Below are 25,067 nucleotides of genomic sequence, written 5' to 3'. Positions count from 1 at the left end.
TAACTTCTCGACTAGAAGCATTTGTTTCCTTTCCTCTTTCAGGGAAATAATTCCACATGAACATTACCTCCTCCACCCCACTCCCCCAGCTTTTTTGAGGAAGGCTTCCTGAGGAGATCCTTTAACAGGAAGGACTCTCCAAGCACACTCCCTGTAATACTAGATTTCTGGGGGGCTCCTGTCAGCCCTTCCATGGAGTCACCATTCTTCATTATAAACTTGCATGGCAATGGGAAGTTGTCCCCAGCACTATTTCAAAGAAAAAACTCAGGAAGGCATTGCCTCAACAAGTTTGGTTCTCAAACACTGGCCTCACCCAAATGCTCTAGTAAGTTCACCAATGGCCAGTCAACTCCAGATGGCCTGTTTCCATTCTCTGTCCACTCATCCTTTTTCTGAAAACCCTCTCCTCTCCCCAACATGGCAAGAACACCGCTCCCTTTGGTTGGCCCTCCAAGACTGAGGCTTTTTCTCGGTATCAATTCTCCCCTTCTATCCTTGGAGTACAACTGACCCCCACCCCTGGTGAGTTCTGGCCAGGAACACAGCTACCCAGAGAGCCCTTCCCAGATGACTGTGCAGTGAGCAGGTCCCCGGGATGTGAGTGCACCTTCCGGAGAACTTCTGGATTACGTCATTTGGAAAGGAGCGGCTGGTCCTCCCCTCACTCCTGTCCCTTCCTAAGGAGAGTAGGTGGACAGGGTGGTGCCAAGCCGGCTTCTACCACGTGAAAAGGCAATTCCCTCCGGACAGAGATGGAGGGGAACCAAACCTCTGGTTAAAACCTTTATTCAATGCACAACTGTAAAAACACGTTCGTTGGTGAAGCCTTCGCTAAATTGAGACGCTCCTCCAGCTTTCCCTGGGGTAGGGTCTCCTCTGAAGCTCCGCTTTTGAATCCAAATGGCTTTTCAGAATGCCCTCCCTGCCTGTTATCCGAGCCTTGCGCGGGTACAACCCCAGGTTCCAGCACCTTCAGGGCCCCCTTCCACGCCCACACCAGGCGGGGCGACGTCCTCCGTGGGAGACGCGCAAGGAGACTTCCCGGCTCTGCGGAGCCCCGCGTGCCCTGCGCAGCCTCGCGTGCCCTGCGCTCAGCTCCGCCAACCTGCCCGACCCGGGGCGTTGGGCCCGGGAGCCGGGAACCAGTGGCCGACAGCCCCCATGGTGCAGGGACAGGTCATTGTCAGGAGTAGCGGAGCCGCACCGCGAGTCCCTCCGAATGGGACTCAGGAAAGCCGAGAGCGTTAAGAACGAGCGCGGGCGTTGGCGGATCCGCCCGGGATCAGCCCGGGAAGCCTCACGAGAAGCCACACGGAAGGGAGACTCGCGACCTTAAAAACAAAAGCGCCGGCCGCGGCTGTGGAGCGCGCCCCGGCCGGGGGCGGGGACGGGGACAGGGACGGGGAAGGCTCACCCAGTCTCCCGAAAGGCAGCCGGTTCCTCTCGCCCAGCATCAGGTTGAACCTGGGATTGTCTCGCCTCAGCCTCTTCCAGTGGCCGGAGGCGAGGAGCAGCCGGGAGACCTCGGCATAGACGCTGCTGTTCTCGTCGCGCACCACGAAGGTGTACATGGCGAGGCCGCGCGCCCGGGCCCCAGGTCGCCGCCCGAGGACGAGCCGGCCGAGGCGGTGGCTCCGCGTGGACGGTGCCCGCCCCCCGCACCGCACTGCTCTCGGGCCGCGCCTCCCGGGCCCAGGCGGCGCCTTCTCGGGCGCCCGCGTCCGCCCAAGTGGCGAGCGCCGCCGGGACGCCGCGCCCTCCGCCGCGCAGCCCCGCCTCCTCCCCGTGATTCCGCGCGGCCAGCTCGGCGCCTGCGGGCCGCGCCCCCAGCCCCGGGCCAGCCGGTGGGGGTGCCCTGGGGGTGCACTGAGCCGAGCGAGCCGAGACCACAGCCAGGCGGTGCCAGCGGAAGACCCCCCTTGCAGAGTTCCCCCGCTCCGCCACCTCTTTCACAGGGACTTTTATGGGTGAATAAAAGTTGCTCGGCCCCGTCCTGTGTCCGAGTGAGCAGCGCTCCCTTCCTCTCCGCCCAACCACTAGAGCACCTAGAACGTTGCGGTACTTGCTTAGTTGGAGTAGAGCGCTCTTTTCAAGTTCTGAGACCTCCCGATTGTCGCACAGCCCGGGGGCCGGGGTGACCCCAGCGTCCACTGGTGGAAATAGTCCCGAACAGGCTTCAGGGAGTCCTGGACCCGTTCCCGACCTGCCCTTCCAGCGTGGGCCATGAGCCTTCTCTATTTCGGACCTCGTCTTGTCTAAGCTACTTTTAGGAAACCGATTTTGGTGCATTTGAGGGTCAGAGAGGACAATGACTATCAGGTTTTCCGCAAACGTGCCCATATGCCCTCGTGAATGACCTACCCCAGCCTTGTGCCTCACAGCTATTACTCTGCTTTAGAGAAAGAACCTCCCATCCTGTGCTCCCCGCGTTCACAGTATCTACCGAGCATTCTGTAAAAGCACCCTCCTCCCCCAGCTCGGCCCACATTCGCTCACTTTGCAAAACCATTCTAATCTGTGCACTTTCGCTGTCCCTGGGGAGCTTGCTCGGTGCACAAAGGCAGCAACCCAGAGTGCGGGTGCTTAAGTTCCCTCTCATCCCTCCATCCATCAGGATAAGAGTGGGTTGACAATGCACTGGCGTCCTCACCCCTGGCAGCATATGCTGCCAGGAGGTGCATTTCCTGGACTGTATTTCAAGGTATCTACAGAATTCAGCCCCTGCTGTCCACAGCTGTCCAATGCACTTCTCTTGGCTTCCTTCCTTTCCCTAACTCACTACCCCACTTGCTCCTCCACAGATATCACCTTGCTTTTAAGTCCTTGTTCCAGGATCACCTTTTGGGAGACCTCATGCTAAGATAAGCCATACCTGCTGCTTGTCACCGAAGGCCACATTCTTTCCTCCAATAGTTGGCTTCTCTGCCACTCCACAGCCATGGTCTCCCTAGCAACGCCAGGGATCCTCAATTCAGTGGTTCTCTTTTTTTTTCTCACCTATCTTTTATGGTGAACACTATTTAAACTTGTTTTAGTTTTAATTTGGGGGCAGTGTTCCTTATCCCCTTTGCTAGATAATAGTATTCATCTTTTCCCCTCCGGACTTTATGAGACTCTGGAGAGATGAACACAGTCCATTATGGGCACAGGAAAGGCAATCTCCCAGTTCAACAGGGCTACTCCATCCCTTTCTGCCATAGTAGATGGTAAAGCATAAGAACATGACCCAAATCTGGACAATCTGATTCTTTGTGGGATTTGGAGCTATAAAGAAAAAACCAATTTTTTATTTTATTTTTACAGCTGAAATTGCTCAGATGGAAGACTGTGTGCCACAACATGTAGCTATCTTAGTATCCTACAAAGAGGAAGACTCTGTCTGTCTGAGACTTTGACTTCCAGCACTCCCTTGAATTAGGCCTGGCTCTCTGGCTATACAAGAGGAGTAATATGCTTTACTTCCTATTCTGGACCTTAAAATTAGAGCATGCCGCCTTCTTCCAAATGCAGAACCACAATAACAACAAAACAAAAAGATGCAAATGTTATAGTTAAAGCTTCGTCCTGGGGTTTCATACACTGACTTCCAGACCACTCACATATAATTGAATCAAGCCTTTATTGAAGCACACCGGTGGCGGCTGACTAGAACATAAAGCTGTTCCCCTGATCTGCCCTGAACAATTGCAAGGGCACTACTTATAAACCTGAAAACCGCAAAAGGGATGTTTGGGGGTTCAGCCAATGCAAGCAAGCCAGGTTACAGAAGCGGGACAGTGCAGTCAGGCAGTGGGAAGCCTAAACAATCACAGCCCAGTCACCTCAGTTACAGAAACAGAGCCTTGTTCCCCTAGTTACAGAAACAATGCCCCATTAGGTAGTTTGCGTGTTCTTAAAGGTTTCTATAGCAAAAGGAAAAGAACATCTTGCCCCAGTCATGACCCTTTTCCTTGGCATGGTTGTTTCTACAGAATGGAGTCACAAAACAAAATGGAGTCACATTTGCTTTTACTATCACGCAAGGATTCTACCAAAATTGGCTCTTTGATTGATCCTAAAATAAACTTCAACAGCCAGGTACAGTGGCACACACCTATAAGCCCAACATCTGGAGAAGCTGGGGCTGTAGGATTATAAATTTGAGGCCAACCTCAGCATCTTACCATGCCCCTCAGCAACTTAGTGAGGCCCTGTCTCAAAATAATAAGTACAAAGGGCTGAGGATGTAGCTCAGTGGTAAAGCACCCTGGGTTCAATCCCCAGTACGAACACACACACACACACACACACACACCCCTTGAAAAATCTCCACAGGTTGAGACAATTCTAAACACTTTCTCTAACAACAGTGGAATTAAGTGGCTAGGAAATTCAGTAATATACTTCTAAATAACCTATGTTAAGTGAAGAAATCACAATAGTATAAGAAATATTGGCTGGGGATGTGGCTCAAGCGGTAGCGCACTCGCCTGGCATGCGTGTGGCCCGGGTTCGATCCTCAGCACCACATACAAACAAAGATGTTGTGTCTGCAAAAAAAAAAAAAAAAAACCTAAACCTAAATAATTCATTTTTTTAAAAAAAGAAATATTGTTTAACTGAATGACAATAAAATTATGACATCAAAACTGGTAAGATACAGCTAAAGCCATGGTTAAATGAAAATTTATAGCCTGAAGCACAAATGTTAGGAAAAGAAGACTGAAAGTCAGTCGTTCAAGCGTCATCTCATGATACTAGAAAAAGGACGACAACATCACACCCAAAATAAGTGGAAAGAAACCAAGGAATGAAGAAACAGATATACCAAAAATAAATCAACAAAGCCAAAAGGAAAAAAAAAAAAAAAACCTATTTGGGCTAGCTCATGGGTAGAGCACTTGCCTAACATGCGAGAGCCCTGAGTTCAATTTCCAGCATTACCAGTAAATAGATAAATAAAATTTAAAAATACACTACTTAAATTGCTAACCATTCACAGCCCAGCAAGAAGGAAAGAAAGAAAGGGAGTGCAAGTAATCAGTACTAAAATGTCTAGGGGAACCCACTAGAAATCCTAAAGATGTTTAAAAATAAGGTACTGGGGCTGGGGATGTGGCTCAAGCAGTAGCGCACTCGCCTGACATCTGTGCGCCCGGATTGGATCCTCAGCACCACATACAAACAAAGATGTTGTGTCCTCGGAAAACTAAAAAATAAATATGTTGAGAGCCACAGCCAAAGGAGCCCCAGCAAACTTTCAGCTGCCAGCAAACTTCCAGCTGCCAGCTGATGATTGGCTCACAGCAGCCCCAGCAAACTTCTAGCTGCCAACTGATTGGCTCCTCTGCGGTGATGCTCATTGGGCTGTTTCCCCGCCCTTTCAGACCGCGGAGCTGCTCACTGGGGGACTTTTTTTGGCTCCGCCCATGTGACCTAGCCAATCGGCCTCAAGAGCAGGAGGAGTGGGGGAGGTTGAGAGGCTTGTGGGAAGCTGGTGGTGGCAGTTGGGCTCTGAGGGTTTTTCCTGAAGAGCAGTGTGGTGTGATGTGTGTGTGTGTTCTAAAAATAAAGTTCGTTTCTTTTGACAAATGGCTCCTGAATTGTGCCCAGCCAGACTGCGGCATAAATATTAAAATAATAATAATAATAAAAAGTACTATAAATAATTCTTGCCAATGAATTTAATAACTTGGACAAAACAGACAAATTCTATGGAAAATCCTAGTTTACCAAAAATGATTAGAAAGTAATATGAAATCAGAATAATTTCATATCTGTTAAAGAGATTGATTCATTTGTAGATGACATATATAGAGAGAAAAAAACTAAAAATATCCTGAAGATTATACAGATACCCCAAAAACATTAACCCTAATAAGCAAATTTAGCAAAGTTTAAGAACAATTCAGAGAGGAAGTTAAGAAAATAATTCCATTTTACAATAGCATCAAGTAGCCAGGTCAAAAAGAGAAGATTTCTTTTTTTTGGTGGACCCAATATTTTTATTTTTATTTATTTTTATGTGGTTCTGAGGATCGAACCCAGTGCCTCACACACGTGAGGCAAGTATTCTACCACTGAGCTACAACCCCAGCCCAATAAGACGAGATTTAAAAAAAAAAAACTGTCATTTTTCAAAGATGACATGGTTATATATACAAAGCAAATCTTAAGTCGCTAGACATAAGACCAATATATAAACACTAATTGTATTTCTGTCAACAACAAAGAAATAGAAGATGAAAAATTTTAAAGATACAATTTATAGTAGCATCAAAAAATGTCAAATACTTAACATTACTAAAGAAAACTATGCAAGAACTCTACACTGAAAACTACAAAATGTGACAAAAGAATTTAAAGAATAAAATAAAGGAAACATACACTATGATCATGATTAGAAAACTCAAAATTGTTAAAGCTGTCTGTCCATTTTTGCTGAATGGATCTGCAGTGCAATTCAAGCAAAATCTCTGCAGAGCTCTCCACAGAAATTGACAGGACAATTCTAAAGCTCATATAGAAATGCAGAGGAACAAAAATAGGAAAGGCAGGCTGAAGGAAGGCTACCAGACACCAATCCACAAAAGTTATAGAATTTGAATATAAAGGTATTGCAAGATGTAGTAGCTCACGCCTGTAATCCTAGAGACTCCAGAGCTGAGGCAGGAGGATTGAAAGTTCAAAGCCAGCTTCAGCCACTTAGCAAGGCCCTAAGCAGCTTAGCAAGACCTTGTCTTTGAAATAATAAAAAAAAAATTTAAAGGGCTGGGGATGTGGCTCAGTGGTAAAGTGCCTCTGGTTTCAATCCCTGGTACCAAAAATAAATAAATATAAATAAATTTAAACAAATAGATAAATAAATATAAAGATATAGTAATTCAGGAAGCAGGATTTCAAAGAAATAGATCAGTGTAAAGAGACCCATGTCCCTGTGGTCACAGAGCAAGGTCCCGCAGCTGCCCTCATATTGAATACCCAACCTCCAGAACCAAAAGAGAAGGTTTTTGTTTGTTTGTTTGTTTTAAGCCACCCAATTTATGGTTGTTATAGCAGTCCTAGGAAACTAGAATACTAACTAAGATATACAGGTATTTTGTTTTAATGTTCTTTTTTGAGTGCTATTAATACAATTTCATAACTCTCCTGGAAAAAAAAAAGACACGAAAAGCTAGGGATAAAGGGAAATTTTGATGGATTGGAAACCGTGAAAATTAGAACTTTCATGTCTCAAGAGACACTATCAAGAGAATGCAAAGGAAAACCACAGAGCAGGATGAGAGGCCCGTGGAAGCTTCCATGGGGAGCTGGGTAGACATATGTAGGGTCTATGCCTTGAACCCCATGTGGTCTCCTCACCCCCTAACCACCAATCTCTAATAAAAAAATGTCACCCAAAGGGTCATTTTCCATCCTCTTGCTGCCAAGAGCTATGGGAAGAGGCTACTGAAACCTCTGCAACCCTCAGTCTGATTGGCAAACCAGCCTCCCAGATGAAAGCTCTGTGGCCCTGGTCTATAGCTGGAAGGGTCTGGACGGAAGCCTGGCTCATCCCTTAGCCTTCAAATGCTCCCCATTTCCCATCCTGACATTCCACCATTATGATGTGACTTTTAGTCTGGGCATTGCTGCTTATTAAAATCCATATGCCTTAAATATTATGAAATATAATCAGTAAAACTTTAGTAGTAGAGTTATTAGGGGGCAGGTGTTTGAATTTTAACAGGTTCTATTAAAGGAGGACTGCAACCATAGGTACCTGCTGACCCAGGAGGAGAGGGGTGCAAGGCGGGCTCTTGGTTTGGGTACCAGTTCTTTTGGAGGGGTGGATACGCTGTCCTGGAGTGGCAGGGACAGGCTAGAGGAGATATCTCAGAGGCACTTGACGGCCGGCCTTCTCTTCAGCCCCCATCACCCTCATCCAAACAATAAACACTCCAGATGGACCCATCCATTCATGGAATGTAGCTGCCTTACCTTCTGGGTTCAACCAAATATAAACGCCACTCTTGGGTGACTTTTGGGGCTGAGTCTAGGGGACAGAAGCAGCTGCCACCGCTGTCCCCATCACTCCAAATAATGTGCAATCATCTTCAAGCTCCTCCTGTCCCGATTGCCCGAACAGGTCCTGCTCCTCGCAGATGCAGCAATCGCCAGGCAGATGGTGGGGACGGCCGGCAGGTGCCTGGCCTGCCTGGACGCGCTGGAGGCGGCGGAGGACGCGCCCTCGCTGCGTGACCACTTGGGGGAGCTGGTGGCGGCGCTGCAGCACCTGGGCGGGCTGGTGGCGCGCGGACGGAAGGAGAGCTTGGGTCCCACGGGTCTTCTGTTGCGGGAAAGCATCCCCGAGCTGCTCGCGACTGCCCGAGGCCACCTCCAGCATCCGCGCAACTCACAGCTGGCCGCGACCCGAAGCCGCGTCTTCGCTACCACCAGGAAGACCCTGGAAGAGCTGCTGGAGCGGCTGGAGTCCGGCGTCGCGATCCCTGAGGCTGGGACCCGTGTCGGCGCGCTCTCCTGGCGCCTGCAACAGCTGCGTGAGCTGCTGGCGACGTCCGAGCACCTGCGCGACGGCCAGCTGGACGCGCCGCTGGCCGCCGTGGTCGCGCACTGCATGCACCTGGCCGCCTGCTCCGCGCCGCCAGAGAGGCTGCACCTGGTGGCCCGCTGCGGCCGGCTGCTGGAGGTGCGGGGCGCCATCCGGCGCCTGGACGGGAGCGACGGACCCCCGCGGACAGGCCAGGAGAGGCTGGAGACCGCCGAGGAGCGCGCGGCGCTGCTGGCCGCCACCGACGCCCTCTCCCAGGGAGTGTGCGCTGCGCTCCTGCGCCAGATCCTGGACACGTTCACAGACACCCAGAGCCCTCTTGAAAGGCTGGTCCGCGTCGCCTTGTCGACTTCTGCAGTCGGATCGCTGGGCGCGGGCGGGGACTTGCGGAAAGGCCTCCAGCGTTTCCGTGCAGCTTTCCACGAGCGGGCCGAGCAGATGCTCCGGGTGGCCCACTTGGTCTTGGTTTGCTGCTCCCGGCGACAAACTGGTAGAGACCTGGAGGCCGCCGTGGCAGACCTTGGCGGGCTGGTGGCCAGAGTGCACCAGCTGTTCTCAGGAGGCCCCGCAGCGTCTGGTGCGGACTGGAGCCCCGCTGCCCTAAGGGCCCTGCTTCAGGCCTGGGCTCGGGCGAACGAACGCCTCGTGGCCTGTTTTGATGATGTTCTCAACATCCCTGAATTCCTGAGCGTGTCCACTCAGGAAATGATCAAGCACTTGGACTTCCTTGCATGGGCTTTGAGGAGTGGAGATCCCGGAGGGTTTTCCAGGCCTGTGATGTATTTGCAGGGCCGAGCCGCACACATAGTGCAGGTAGTGAATAGGTATGTGGGCCGCGATTCCGATCCCATTTTCCGGAATGGCCTGAGAGTTTTGATCTGGCAGCTGCAGCAGTCTTCCTTGGCCCTGGGTGCAGCTACCCAGCACAGGTCAGGTGGGTGCAGCTCTCAGGATAGAGAGGTGCTTTTAGCCATGGCAACACATCTCATCTATTCCGTTCAGCAAGTCCAAGAGGGATTGGACGGGACCAACCATCCACATATCCTCAGCCCTCTTCGAGACCAAGTCCAAAGATTTGACATAGCTAAGGGACAGCCTCATACCCTTCTCCCAAGCCTCCAGGACAACTCACTTCCTGGGTGGAAACACCAAAAGGTCCCTGTGTTAGGGGAACGTGACCTGGCCATGCCCTGTCCACCAACAGACTGTACTTCTCACCCCTGGAGTCCTAACACCTGTACACAGAGGAGATCTGCTGCTCCCCTCACCACCAGCAAACTCACTCTTGCTGAAGAGAGCCAGGACCTCCAGGCAGTGGCCTCAACTTGCACCCAAGTGCTGGAGCAGGGTACAGACACAGATGCAGCTCAAGAGGGTGGGGAGGGACCACCGGGATCAGAGAGGATGATGAGACTCCAAGAGATCCCGACACTGGCACCTTCTGTTATTGACGTGGCCAGGGAGACAGCCCATAGCACAACTTCTAGAAGTGATAGCTTTCTAGAAGCCACTCGCCGACTGTCTGGGGGGACCAGGGAAACCAGGCAGGTTTTGGTAGCCACGGCTGGTGACTGGTATCCTCTGTGTCAACAACTCTTTTGCCATAACCCCCAAACTGATCTACCAGGGAGCATTTCAGTATTCACAGAGCTTCAGCAGAATTTAACTTCAATGGTTCAACTAGCAGCTAAAAGTTGCGGCAAGGATCTGGATAAGAAGGATCCTGACTCCTTGGGACATCCAGAAGTGCTATTACAAATCGGGGACAGATTGGAGGAGGCAGAGATCCATGCCAAACGGCTGTTGGACATGGTTCTGGCCTCTGATGGTCTCCAAGCTCCTGCATCTTGGGAAGAGAACATTGAGAATGGATGCCTTCTGTGGTCAGTGGCTGTCCAAGACCTGATCCAGAACATGGAGAGGCTCAGCGGGAGACAAGGCCTGTTTCTACTGCCCCTGCAACAGGCTGTAAAGGATCATCAGGGATTGAAGGAAGGGTTGGATCAGGTAGCAGATGTTTCTCAAAGGCTGCAGGAGGCTGCCAGTCTGTCCGGCCTTCTGTGTGGGGATGAGCAGGTAAAGGGTGAGATCTCCTTTCTGTGCAGGGAGGTTCATGTACTCAGAGACGCTCTGCTGGATGTGGCACAGATCCTAGGCTCCTCCCCCAAACCATCTCCCAGCCTGTCCACACGCTTTCAGCTTCTCTGCCTGGAGCTCACCCTCCGAGCCAAGACCCTGACTGGCCACCTCAGTGGCATCAATGCAGAGTAAGAATGTGCCTTTCAAGATGCTATTTGTCCACAGTTCTCTGTCTGCAAGAACTCCCAGACCAGGACAGAAAGGTCCCTAGAAAGAATGGTATCTGGTATCCAAGCTGTACAGGGAATTGTAGTGAGACGTCAAGAGTCTGGGCCTTGCCCAGAAGACCTTCTTATAGCTCTGGAGAGCATTCTCATCCTCACCAAGGAGGTGAACCAGAGGGTTTCTGTGCTCCAAGAAGGTCCAGAGGAGTGGGACATGCATGTGTTGGAGTGGCTTCGGTGGGAGTGGGCAGCCAGGGCCCACCATGTGGTGGCCCAGCTCCAGGCCTGGAAAGGTGGTCATACCAAGGCCTGGAATCTCCTGGACCAGTGCTTAAAACTCAGGGAGGAGCCAGCAAGGGCCCCAGAACAGGACTCCATCCAGCCCCAGCTCCACTGTGAGGAGGGTGCTGCGGGAGGCAAGGTGGATGCTCAGGGTTCTGCCCCCAGGGCCACCCTTGGGAGTTCAATGGGAACCTGCACGGCTGAGCCAGCTGTCGCTGGGACCCCCCCAGCAAGCACGGGCATGGTAGGCTCCTCAGCATCTTTTCTCCACCCACACCTCAACCCTCTTCTAGGCATCAGAGATCCTGCCAAGTTCCAGGGTCTCAGTGCCACGATGTAATTCCCCCTGGGCAGGCAGCACGCAGCCTCCAAGAGCCCAAGCTTGGCAGTCAGCTGTCTGGGCTGCACCTTCTGCTACCATTTCCCAGCTGGGAAGCTTCATCGCCATTTTGGACTCTGGCACTCTAGCCTGATGGAGGATGAAGGGTATCCAGGCAAAATATTTGCATTTGCCTGGCCTGTGGCAGTGTCCTAGAAGCAGTGCCTACCTTAGTACTGTCTTCCATGAGGTTTTCCCCGGTCACCCCACCCGGAAGTGGTTTCCTTGCCATGACTGGCAGCACTCTTCTTGAGGGATAGGCTTTCTCATGCCACTTTGACCTCCACAGATATCACTTGCGTGCTCCAATCAGGGTTCTTTTCTTTGCAAGTGGCGGGAAATCAGTGCAATTGCTGTAGCAAGGGGAAAAAAGAAGGATTTATTGGAAAGATGTGGGGTCTGTCCTTCCACATGCACTCATTTCTTTCCAGGGTGAGACAGGACACGTAGGACACCCATTCATATTGACCAAGGCCAGCGTCAGCAGGACATAGACTAGGTTGGCAGGGCTCGGGAAGTTCCTCAGCAGACTTGTTCAGGCCGGGCCATGGCACAGCCTGGTCCGTCCCCCGTGTGAGGTTATGCTTGGCTGGGCAGAGCCTCCCAACCATTCCTGAGATCTCCTCCCAGGTGCAACTGACCACCCCCTGTGCTTCTCCACCAGTTACTTTTCCCTCATTTTCCTCACTAAAATGTGATTGCCCTCAGAAGCCACCCTATTGCCACGGGAACAGAGAGGACAGTAAGCACAGTTCCTTCTCCTGTCGCCAGAGTCCTCTGCTCCGATACCAGCAGGGCTCTGGGCTCACTCACTGCCCTCCTCTAGTCACACAGATTCCCCTGCCTGGCAGCCTCTTCCCCCCATCCCTGTTTCTCCATAGGGTTTGGACAGAGCTGGTGCCGCTGGGTTCACTGACAGGCCCCTTGATGGACTCTCCTCCATCAGAGCCTCTCCGTGGAGCATCCCCCAAGGCTCAGGGCAGGTGGATGCAGCTGCCCAGGTCTGAAGGCCTCCAGGATGGAGAGCAGCAGCTCCAGCAGCCCCTTTGCCCCTCTTGACCCTGCAGGGAAGTCCTTTCTCTGTTGGGGTCTGGGTCCCCCAGGTGAGGGGCAGGCCCCCATATTCTGCTCTTTCCACTCCAGGGGAGTGCTGTCCTGCACGTACAGGGGAACACTGGGACAGGGAAGGACTCTGCCTCCAGGGCCACCCTAGGGTGTGAGGACAGTCAGAGAGGCCAGCATTGCTGCCTGACACATTGCCGTATGATGCTGTCCCCACACCCTGGGGCTCCTGTGGTACAGGCATGCCCTCCACTCAACCCAGACCAGCATCTCACAGTGAGCCTCCCTCAGAACCTGACAGGGAAGACAGGGGCCTAGAGAGGGGCTTGTGCATCCCCTGCCCTAGTGAGTCACCCTCCGAATCTTTCCTGCAGCCAGGGGAACTCGGACACAGTGTCCTGGGCTCCTCGCATTATGGAAGGGCCTGAAGACAGATGTGGGTTTGGATGCTTATGGCCCCCACAGTTCCATCTGGGACATGAGTGGAAAAGGGTATTTCCCAGCCTCCTCACCCTTAGCTGGGCTCATCAGGGTACCATTTCCTCCCCTGGCCTTCAGTCCCTGCAGTTGAGTCTTGGTCTCAGCAGAGTTTTCTCCCTTGTCCTTCTTTTCATCTTCTGAGTCCCTTACGGCTGGCCTGTTGGTGCTCTCTGGAAAAGGCTCCCAGCATTCAGAGGGTACCCACACTGTCCAGAACTAGACCAATGAAGCAGTAGAGGACACTGCACATGGTCAGAAGGTGGGGATGATTAAACTGAAAGCAACCAACAGGAGTAAGGCCAGGTGACTTCTTGGTTCACACTAGTTCAAGTTTCTTAATCCACGTCTTGCTGCTATAACAAAAATACCACGTGCTATGTAATTATATTATAAAGACAAGAAATCTATTCAGCTCACAGTTTCAGAGGCTGGGAAGTCCTGGATGGAGGGAGCCATCTCTGAGGAAGTAAGAAAAAGACATAATCAAAGAATTTCTCAACTCAGTTACTGGATTTACTTCCAAATGCAGAATAACTTGTCAATTCCAGGGTCAAGAAAAGGCTTAGGGAAGGCTCTGCTAAAAGTTCAATAGGGAAAGAACATGGCCTAACTGTGAGCATGGAGCCTGCTTGTAGATATCAGGGGCAGCTCTTTTTTCTCACTAGAAAACAACCACCACCAAGCTCTTGTGTGTGTGTGTGTGGTGGGGGGGAGGTCATAGTTTTTGATACCCAAACCTTTAGGTCCTTTTGCAAAAGTGTCTTCCCAGAGTTGGAATATTGAAGGATTCTTGAATTTCTTCAAGAGCTGCAGATGATCCTTCTCCCATGCAAAGTCTAAAACTTCACAGAAGAAAATAACATTTAATATTTTAATGGTATCTGGAACTAAGTGTACCAGGTTTCGGTTTATGCCAATTCCAGATGAACGGAGCACAAGTTAATAGGAAATCATCCTGTCCCCTCATTATTCTCCTAAATATTTGGGGTAGATGGCCAAGACTGCTGGGATTTGGAGGAATCAGGAAACCCTCCTGACTCCCTTTCCTCTTTCTTTAAAACATAATAGAAACGCAGTGGGCAGGCCGCTGCCGTCTGAAGGCTGAGGGCCAGCAGGGCCACTCTGTTAATGCACTGTCTTCTTACAGCAGCAGGACGCCTCCCCCGACTCCCCCAGCCGTGCAGCCAGATCTCACGCTGAGCTGGACCAGCCTCCCCAGGAGGACCAGGACGGCAGCACAGGCAGCACAGGCCACGAGAGCAGAAATGCCCAGATCACTCGGGAGATGACGGAGCAGGTGTCCCTGATGGCTCAGAGCCTGAGGAGGAGCGGGCACGTCCTGGTACTGGGCATCAGCAGCCATGGTGGTGGGAGGCCTGGGCATTATGGGAAGTTACTCTCCGCACTGCTGCCCTCCAAGAGCCAGGGCCGCCCTGGGCAGCTCCCAGCAGGCAGGAAGGGCGCACGTGGCACCACTTGGCACTCACATCTCTGTGCAGTCCCTTCATCATCTACCTGGGAATAGCTTGATGTCACCACCCCTCCTCCTTCCTCTCCTCCGCTACTGGGTCTCTGAGGCTTTGTCACATTGCACCAGGGAAGATAATTTCCCCAAAGCTGAAGGGAGCTATTTATGTCTTTAAAACTCCCCAAGGCAAACTCAGAGTGGTGGTACACAGTTGTAATCCCAGTGATTTGGGAGGCTGAAGTAGGAGGATTACAAGTTTGAGGTCGACCTCAGCAACTTAAGGAGACCCAGTCTCAAAATAAAAAATAAAAAAGGGCTGGGCATGTGGCTCAGTGGTTTAAAACCCCTGGGTTCAATTCTGAGTACTACCCCCACCCCCCAAAAAAAAATCCCCAAAGCAGCCACTTCCTGAAGGCTGACCACTCAGGGCCACTCATCCTGGAGGGAGACCCTGCTCCCACCAGCCTTGGGGGGCCAACTTCAATTATATGAGGCCTATTCTAATTCTCTTCATCCCTCTGCTTGGTTAAATTGAAGTAAGCATTCTTTGATATCAACACACCTGCAAGGAAAAAAATAAGAAGTCCATTTGCTGAGTGTGTGAAAGGAAGACATAAGATGGCAATGAGAGGCTCGCAGAAAGCCTCCGGTGTGGATCTACGGCAATCAGCAGCTCCCAAATCCACGGCTGAGCCAGGTGGGCCCCGCTCTCAGTCTAGGGTGAAGGGTCCAAAAGAGAAGGGTGGGTGTACCTGGCTAGGGGACCTCAAACCCAGCAGCCCCCTCCACACCCAAGCCTCAGACCTTCATTGTCCTGTCCCTGTTCCCAATCCCTGCCCATTACTACTGGTCAGCCCCTCACTGGAACAGTGACCCCAGGGTCATCAGAGCACAGCTACGTCCTCTTGCTGACTTTTCTTTCTAAGCATCTCAGATATTCTGATTTATCTAAAACTTGGGTGCTGGCAGAGTGGCTAAGGACCCCAAAATATGGTCCTCCACCCACTGAGTTCCCTGTGGTAAATATGGAGGAGATGACAAAAGGAGAACCAAAGGACCCCCTTTTAACAGGAAAGCTAGCGCCTGGTGAAAGAGAATCCCTGTGCAGGGACCTCCCCCAGCTCCCCAGACCCCAGTCCTGATCCTGGACTTTAGCAGCCACAGTATCTGTGCTCTAGGGCCAGAAACAAGAGTTTAAAGGGCTGGTTGGGAGGCACTGGCGAGGCGCATGGTGGACCAGGACTTCCTGAAGCAGTGCAGTCAGATGTCATGATGTGATCAGAGGCAGCCTTACCAGCAGCTCCGCATCCCCGCAGGGGGGTGCTGGAGTTGCAGGAAGCAAGGGGTGGCGGGATATCCAGCTTGATCTCTGCGTTTGAACCCTTCCCCTGCACACAAGGAGGTGCTCTTGCAAGGAATTTCCCTAACTTCAGATCTTAAATCTTCCTTGGCCAAAGGCCTTCTGTGTGCCAGCAGAGAACTCAAACCATTCCTACAGTCACGTCCAGGTTAGGGCTTCAAGCTGTAACATGTGCAAAATAAAAACACCCTCAGGAAATTGGGTTGAGGGGAGGCGTTCTCACCTGTCCTCCCTTATCCTTCCAGGATTCCCTTTCCTCCTTATCTCAAAGACCAATGGCCTTGAAACCTGGCAGTCCATCCGCATTCTGGACAGGGAGAAGGCTGATGGGCCAAACAGCGGCCTAGACCCAAACCTTATCCAACAAAAGCAAAAGATGCATTTTGTGACTTACTTGCCAATGGGGCGGCATGTCGTAAACAACTTGCCAGAGTGTGAAGACCTGGGTATCCTCCTAGAAGGGCCTAAAGAAGTGGGTGTTTTGGGTGGGTCTCAGTTTGGGGTGGCCTCATTGATCTTTAAAAACCAGAAGGAACTACACGGTACAGGTGACCAGTGCAGGTTCAGCTCATTTGGGAACAGCTGCTGCTGTCCTGTGTTTCAACAAGGCTTTTCCTGTCTCCCAAGAGCTCTCCACAGGCTGGCAAGGAGCTGGGAATGGCTCTGAATTAAACACTGGGCTGGACGTACCTGCACCTGTTCCCTTAGCATTGGATTTGCAAACCCCTCTCGTGAGCTAAGCCTCTCACGCTGAAACCACTAACTCTGCATTCTTTCTGACCAGAGAAGCTGGGGTAGCATGCACAGGGGAAAGAGGGCCAGGGAGTGAGTCCCCTAACCCTAGGAGTATCTGGAGTTCAAAGCCAGTCTTAGCAAGAGCAAGGCGCTAAGCAACTCTGTGAGACCCTGTCTTTAAATAAAATACAAAATAGGGCTCCCGGGGATGGGCTCAGTGGACGACTGCCCCTGAGTTCAAAACTTGTTAGAATCCCACCCCCCCCAAAAAAAAAAAAACAACACCAAAGCTGTTAATTTAGTCCAAATCTCTATGAAAGGAAAATGAGGTTCTTTCTCAAACTTACTTCAAAAAGGTCAAATTTTCAGCCTATTAATTACCAGTCCCCAGCAGTGCTCTAGAGCAGAGCTCTACATGACTCTGCACTTTTGCTCCAGCCTGGATGTCCCCATACCTGTCCCTTCTTGAGGCCTCACACCTGCCCTGCCACCTGCTGAAAGCTGAAAGCAGGGCACAGCTCTTGGGGACAGTGGGTGAGATCATGGCCAGGAGGCTGTCCTCCCTTCAGCAGCCCGATGCAGACAGATGGGCCCTGGCCACCACATTCTGCTGGGTGCTAAGGGTCAGCTTCTGACTAATCCAGGGAGGCTCAGGAGATGGTGGCTTACGCTGAAGCATGCTCACTTGGGGAACCGAAGGAACTTGTGCCCAGCAAGTTTTGGACAGGCTTTGCAGTTTGCCACCAACATCTTGGGGACAAATAGTGAGGGCAATATTTACCCAGTTTTAACACTTTTCTTTGATGCAGACCAAAGATCAGCTTATCACCTCTGCTAAGAAAATTGCAACTTCTGGACAAAACTTCACCAGACTTATTCTTATCATTGCTAAGAACTGCATAGATCAGAGATGTTCCCAGGAGCTTCGCTGTGCGGCAGAGCAAATTCAAACCATGAGCAGTCAGCTCCGCATCATCTCCAGGTGAGAGGCTGCTTGGCACAAAAGGCTAAGCTCTGCTATTTCAAGACCCAAAGGGGAAAGTGAGATTCCTCTTCTATTTGTTGATTTTTTATTCTCCAAGAGTTTACGTTCCTCCCCCGTCCCTTCCAAACACCATATTGCTGGTACACATCACTTTGGGTAAATCTACAAACACAAACAACTGATCTCTTTATATTATAACCACATCTAAATTTTGACCATTAGTTCTCTATTTGTTTTTATACTAATTTTATTGAATGAAAGACGAGTTAACTTTAACAATACAGTCAATCCATACAGAATGACATTCTGGCCCATGACGGACTGCATGTGCAAAGGCAGTCCCATAAGATTGTCTCCCCCAGTGACATCATGGCCAGCTCAGTTTGTGTAAGTCCCCTCTTATGGCCACACGATGACAAAACCACCCAAACGCATTCTCAGAATATGTCCCTGTCATTCACGATGCTGGCTATTCGTGAATGGCAAGCGAGAAGATCATGGATGTGCATGGACGTCATCCTCCAGGAAGACCATGCCAACCCAGAGCCAGACTGTGCAACTGACCAGCTCCCACTGACTGTCTCCGCACAACAGCTTCCTGTTGATAGTACAGAACGTGGTCAAGACCACAGGATTGTTCCCTTTCCACCCGAGTTCCTTACATTATGGAAAGCTCGGTAGTTAGAGCTACTGTCAATTATTCTGAGGTATAAAAGTAAATATCACCCAAACCAGGTACATAAATTGTTTTTAAATTAGCAAATAAAACCTAGCTACTTTTCTCCAAGAAATAATATCTTAGGTGCACAGTCACCTCAAGATTAGCTGCCAACATTTTTCTACTTAATTTTAGCGTTTCATATATGGGTATTGTTATAAGGGTCTGGGATTTGCCTTGACCAGGTAGACAGAAGGCAAACACACAGGTGAAGAAGGCAGTTTTGTGCTCACAGAGCCAGAGGCAGGAGGCACAGCATGCCACCCAGGGCCGCACAAGGAAGCACCAGGGTCAGACCCCGGTAGAGGAGCGAGGGGAGCCATCGGCAAGGTGCCGTGGTGTTCACAGGAAGCACAGGCCAGGCAGCACAAGCAGGCTGGCACGTCCAGGGCTGGTGAGTTTGAAGGATTTCAGGGGCTCTGAGTATGGGAGTTGGCCTTGGAATGATGAGGGCAATTCGGTGTGGCCTGGAGTAGAGAAGCAGGTAAAGGAAGAGGTGGGGGTGAGGGCTCTGGGAGGGTGGGTTCACACATGGAAGGTGTGTCTGCAGGTGACTCATTACCGTCTGGAAATTGGCTAACTCTCGGGGGGCAGTCCTTCTGATACTCAGGCGTCAGTGCATCAGCAAACATGCTTAGCATGCAGAGGGCCTGGGTTCAACCTCCAGTGCCAACCCCATCCATCGCAGGGGACTGAATTAAGGTCGCTCGTGTGAATATGGGGTGACACAAAATAAAACACAGACATGACTTACCTTTACCCAAGCTTCAGGACTTTCCCCCACTCTCCTTTCCCCCAGAAGGGAGAGCAAGAGAAAGTCATGAGAGGCTGATGAGAGAGAGAGAGAGAGAGAGAGAGAGAGAAACACATTTGGAAGTGACCTTTTTTATTTGGGAGGACACTGTTCTTAGGGAGTTCTATCCATAAAAGGGCAGAAGGGATAGGATTACAAGGGAGAGGTGAGTGTAACTCCAGCCAAGCGGGTGCACCTACACCTGAAGCCACGCCTTGCTATCCCTGCTTCTGGACTGGAAGGCGTGGTCATTCGGAGTGGCTCCCCACACCCCAGCACATGGGAAAAGGGAAAGAAAGAGGGAGGAGGGAAGGAAGAAGGCAGAACCACATGAGTACTCGAGGTGCATTTATCAAGCTCTCCGCCTTCTAACGGACCCGGAGGTCTTGCAGTTTTGCCAAAGTGAGTTACTTAAGTTCCACAGCATTTTTATTTTCAGTGGTAGAAAATGACCTGACTAAATTCAGTTATATTCAGTTTAAAACAAATACTATTGAAATGTCAATTTACTTAGTCTGACCTTCCATCACAAGTTTAAATCTAAGACTTGAATATAATTCTATACAAAATTTCTTATTCCCTTTCATTATCTGAGGTAGTTGCATTGGTTGTGTTACATCAGCTCAGTTATTTTCATTAAAAATATACTTCTTGTTAATTTATAGATTCTATGAGAGTCACACTTTTTTAGCATTAAAATAAAAATGTCAGTTTAAAATGTGAAATTAGCCTTTAGAGCATTCTTCCTTCAAATAGGCCCCCCAGGGCACCCCGGTTTTCTGGAAGAGGCTCATGTTGTAAAACCTTCTGGCATTTATTATTTAGTTGAAATTGCCATCCTGCCCAGTGTAAGACTGGCTTTTCTTCTGTACACTCCCAAGTGTAAAGGCCTCCTTGGCAAGAAGCAGGTCCTCTGAGGAGCTGCTGGTGGACAATGCCCAGTGGCTCCTCCAGGCTGTCTTCAAGACCGTGAAGGCTGCAGAAGCTGCAAGTCTCAGGGTAAGTGGCCATGGGGACGTGGTAAATGGCAACATTTGCAAGGATACTCTCTTCTGCTTAACAAACTCAACTTTGTTCCTTCCCCAGACCTGTCACCTGACTTCCTGTTTCTGTTTGGCTAATTTCTATCAGCTGACCTTCCCCTCGCACTGATTACTTCTTCAGCTGTATCTAGTCTGTGACTGAGCCTGTCAAAGCCTTCTCCATGTCTGTTACCATATTTTCTCTTACTTCTAGCATTCCCATTTATTGTTTTTAATAGTTGTTAATCTCTGCTGCGATTCCCAATTTGTCCACGCATTTTTGCCTGCTTTTCCCACTAAAGCATGAATATATTAATCATAATTATTTTAATTTCCTGTCTGACAATTTCAATAAGTGGCTCATGTCAGAGTCTGGGCTTTTTAAAAATGATTATTGAAAGGAAAGTGACCACAACACTCAGAGCAACCAAGAGATCTTTATTGCAGCAGTGCAACAGAGACGAAAAGAGAGAAAGAGAAGGCGAGAGAGAGCAAGAGAGAAGGGTGCGGTAGGAGGGAGATTTTATAGCCCAAATCTAATAGGGTCCCTGGGTTTGCAAGCTGCCTTGTTGGAACACAAGGGGGTTAAGTGTTCAGCCCTGAGCGGGGGCTTGGGCATTTGGGCTTGAAGCAAACAGGTGATAAAGAACCAGACAGAGGGTTTGAGAAGCCAGGTCATCCTGCAGCTAACTTTGTTTGGCATGCCCTGCAGACAACTTATTCAGCCTGTCCTGCACCTAACAATTTTTATTTTTCTTGACAGTGTTTTTGTTTTGTTTTGTTTTTCATTTTCTCTTTTTTTGCATGTCTCATAATTTTCCATTGAAAACTTGACGTTGTGTGGTAGACCATCTGTCCCGGGCCTTGGTGTCCTGGGGAGTGGACAGTCTGGAGCCGACCTGAGCTGGGTTTTGTGGGTGGAGTTGCTGTAGACACAGAGGTGTCCAACTTGCTGGTGTCATCTTAGCCTTAGTTCACCCTTCTTCCCTCAGTGGCTTGAGGCCCCGTCCCCTACGGAACATGGATCTGGGCGGGGATTGTTGCCTTTATGGCAGTAGTGGCTGCACTGAGGAAGGTGTTCCCAGCACCTGCCCTGACCCGAGTCTTTCTCCTGAGTACCCGGTAAGGTCCAAGACCAATGGCTACCAGTAGATGAGGACTTCCTGTGTTGTGGCTCCCATGGATTCTACATTTGTCCATGGGTGATTTCTCAAAATTTCAACTGAAATCTTATCGATTCACATGGCAGCCCCACGCTGCTCCCATCCTATCATGCTGTGCCTGACATACACCAGTGCTTACGCTGTCTCTCCTTGGAGTTGCCTGTTTTTTTGAGGCGAGGGGAGTACTCAGTGTTGAGCCCAGGGGCACTGAGCTACATGCCCAGTCCTTTTTCCCCCCCAATTTATATTTATTCTGAGATATAGTCTCACTAAGTTATTGAGGCTGGCCTCAAACTTGCAATCCTCCTGCCTCAGCCTCCAGAGTCACTAGGATCACAGGCATGCAGTGCCACACCTGGTGAGGTGTCTGTCCTTTATTAGATCTCATACTAGAGGAGCTTCAAACTCAGTTCTCTAATGGGTTCAAGAAAAGTTATGATTTTGCATATTGACTTTTCTTAGAGTGGGAGCAACCATCTTTCCAGCTCTCCATATTCTAAGTGGAAGCTGAAGAGGGACAGTATTTGCATGTTTAAAAGAACACCTTCCTTAGGGCCATTATGTGAGCTGCTCGCCCTGTGTGAGACCCATCTGCCCTCCACTTCCACTGCTTCTTGTCCTTTAGACCTGAACTCGAGTCCTGCCATCTCAAAAGGGACAGAACACCTTCTGCATAGGTGTTCTTTAACTCGCGATGGAGTTGCACACCTATAAACCCCTTTTAAATTGAAAATATCACTAAATGGAAATGTGTTTCATATACTTGACCTACCAGACCTCTCCTCCGTTGCTTAGCAGTACCACACGCTATGCTTGGTTGTGCACCCTGGCAATCTCATGGCCAAACCCAATTCTGCCACTTCCCTGCACCTGGAGAGAGAATGACACCACAGAATGCCAGCCCGAGAAAAGAGCAAAATTCAAAAGTCGAGAAGGTTCTGTTGAATGCAGATTGCTATGGCACCTTCGTAAAGTTGAAATATTTTGAGTCAAACCATCATCATTCAGGGACCATCTGGCTCTCATCTCAACCAGACCCAGTTTCCTCTGTTTTAGCATCTTCTATGATTCCTTCATTACTCTCATCACAGTTTGCAATTTTCTTTCTTCTATTTATTTCTCTGTCCATTTTATTAGAAAGTAAACTCCAACAAGCCACAGATTTTTAGCATGAAAGTGCTAAAAAAATCCAAGGAGAATTTTCATTTTGTAGTTTAAGAAACTTTGTACCAGTTAAGTTCAAAGAGTGCACAGACTAGGGGCTGGGGATATAGCTCAGTTGGCAAAGTGCTTGCCTCACATGCACAAGTCCCTGGGTTCAATCCCCAGCACCAAAAAAAAAAAAAAAAAAAAGTGCACAGACTAGACATGACCTATGAAGAGCACTTGAAAACATGCATCCTTCAGGTCCACACCCCAGAGTCCCTTGAATAGAAGGAAAGCTGAGACAAAAGCTCAGACTTGCCCCATGAAGCTGTTTTGGTGCCCAAGAGACCTGGCTGAAGCCCCCAGCCTTCTACTGACCCTGCAGCAATCACTGGAGGCAAGAACGCCCCTCCCTATCTCCAGACCCTTTGAGAGCAAGTGAACCCCAGAGCCAGGTGAGTGCTTCTGGCTCCACGTAGACCTAAAGACCCGTGGACATTTTGTATAACGCACGATCCTAAGGGAGGCAGAATCTGGAGTGGAGAGAGTATTGTTAAGAACTCTATACATTCTCAGAACATTCCCCTGTGACAAACAGACATCCCCAGTCCTCAGGCTGTGTAGGCTCAGTTCAGAGAGCCCCGCTCCAACATTGCTCCTTGATCTCCACCAAATTAGGGGTAGAGAGTCAGAATAGCAGCACCAGCCCCACTTGGAGGAACCCCTCAGAGAGAGCTCCAGGGAGCTGACACTGGGACCCTGCACTGTGTCCTCCAGCACCACACTTAGTTCTCTCTCTCTCTACTCCAGGGCTTGAGACAGCCTTTCCTGGATCTGGAAGAACGGGAAGTTGCTGCCTTCTGTATACAGCAGAGGAAGGAAATACTAAGTCACAGACCTCAAGAAACCGCAAACATAGACTGTGAAGAGCTGAGTCTGCAAAAGGCAGGCACCAAAGTCCCCCCACTTGCAGCCTTGGTTCAAGAAGCCTTATAAAAAGCTACGACATTGTCTCCAAGGCAGACTTGGTTGCCCTGCACTTTCCAGACCCTGGGGTCCTCCAGGGAGTGCCCTTTAGGCTGAATCAGAGTGACACCGAGTGTAGGGTGGCCAGGGCCTGTGCCTTCACAGAGCTGCCTTGACAACATTCCGGGTGCTGCAGATGCCTCTGGCCCTGATGACTGCTTTCCTCCTGGAAGGATGCTTCCGTTTCTGGGCTTAGAAGGAATGTGTCAAGTAAACCGTGGAGAGGGGAGAACGTTCCAAGCACCGTCAGCTTGAGCCTTTCTGAAGATATTGCAATGTGAGAACAGTCCCAGAAGATTCTGCAGGGAGCCAGGAACTGTCACCTTGGGGAGGTCAGAGTTCATCTTGCTCAGATATGTAGGAACTGTTCAAATTCCGAAGAGGTGGAAAGAGGTCGTGCTGATTAAGGGGTGGGATGCTTCACCAGAAGCTGGAGCCGCCAGACTGTTAGCTGGTGAGTCTGGGATGGAGAGGAGCTAATCCTGGCCAGGGTTGGTAGGAATATTTCAGTTCATGGCATCTTGCACAGAAACTATAAGGAAATGGGGGTTGAGCAGACTGGCAACTGTCCCCTCAGAGGCTGAACCACCAGGGCCAGGAACAGAGGGCTGAATCTAAGCCCAGGGACAGGAAGGAGGGAGCAGAGATCTTGCTTGCTTGAGGGGAACCAGGTAAGCCTCCTGGATGGGGCAGTTATCGAGAAATTTAATTATCCTGGTCAACATTAGATGATTGAGTTTGCCATCATCCAGTGGAAGAGCAGTTTGAATTTATAGTAAAGACAAGAATTTTTTCACATTTTTATAACAAGTTGGCAGTGGAAACTCATTGTGGTGTTAATTTGCTTTTTCCTAATTAATGGTGTTGCACTTCGCATATTTATTTTCTTTGACAAAGTATCTTTTAAAATCTATTGCCTCCATTCCTTTTTTCCCCCTTGTTGAATTTTGCGAAGTTTCTTTGACAGATTATGTAATTGCAAATGTTTTCTTCCAGTCCATAGCTTTTTCATTCATTTAAAATGCTTTTAATTTTCTCACTGGATCCCTGTTTTCTGTTTCATCAAACCCTTCTCTTGCCTTTAATGTTTTCTTTCTTCTGATAATTTCAACTTTATTTCGGTATATTTTTTTCACATTTCTGAATGTGGAATTTGAGGTCATTATTTTGTGACATTCTTTTCAATATAGCTTTTTATTCTCTACATTTTTGAGTACTGACTTAGCTAATCCTAAATTTTGACTTTTATTTTTGTCTTTCTCTTTATACATTTAAATTTCCCTTTGATTTTTTTCTTTCACTCATTGATTTTTTTGTAACTGCTTATTTAGTTTTAAAAGTATTTGGAAAACTTCCAGACCTTTTTCTTTTATTTCTAATTTAGTTATTTTGTGATTAGAAAACATTCTTTGTATGACTTGAACCCTTTTAAATGTTTAAAGCCTTGTTCTTGGGCCAGGGTTATGTTCTGTCTTGGAAAATGTTCCAATCCACTAGGAAACGATGTGGGTTTTGCTGTTGTTAGGTAGGGTGTCCAACAGACAGTAGTAGTCTGGGGCTGCCTGACGCTGTGGCTCAGGTCTTCTATGTCCTTCCTCATTTCCATTCTACT

General features: G+C 49.5%; 2 protein-coding genes across 2 annotated transcripts in view; one reads left to right on the top strand and one right to left on the bottom strand.

Annotated features, from left to right (window-relative positions):
* The window catches only part of Ttl (tubulin tyrosine ligase), a 34,340-nt gene extending 32,683 nt beyond the window's left edge, over positions 1-1,657 (bottom strand). Inside the window, exon 1 of the mRNA XM_046462847.2 lies at positions 1,418-1,657. Within this exon, the coding sequence (XP_046318803.1) occupies positions 1,418-1,574 (157 nt within the window). The 5' untranslated portion in view covers positions 1,575-1,657. The remainder of the gene's footprint in view (positions 1-1,417) is intronic.
* On the top strand, positions 1,573-24,535 carry LOC124105634 (uncharacterized). Its single transcript, XM_058585159.1, is given in 7 exon segments — positions 1,573-1,902; positions 8,111-11,362; positions 12,379-12,498; positions 14,187-14,381; positions 17,412-17,584; positions 19,980-20,097; positions 23,240-24,535. Coding segments are annotated over 7 exon segments (4,374 nt in total). The 3' UTR covers positions 23,426-24,535.
* Positions 24,536-25,067: the final 532 nt, after the last annotated feature.

This window comes from Marmota monax, unplaced genomic scaffold (assembly GCF_021218885.2).
Source record: "Marmota monax isolate L192 unplaced genomic scaffold, Marmota_monax_Labrador192_F-V1.1 WCK01_AAM20220418_F8-fsc00245, whole genome shotgun sequence".
Classification (NCBI taxonomy): Eukaryota; Metazoa; Chordata; class Mammalia; order Rodentia; family Sciuridae; genus Marmota; species Marmota monax.
The sequence above is the reverse complement of the archived record's forward strand: the minus strand, read 5'-3'. Positions and strand labels throughout refer to the sequence as shown.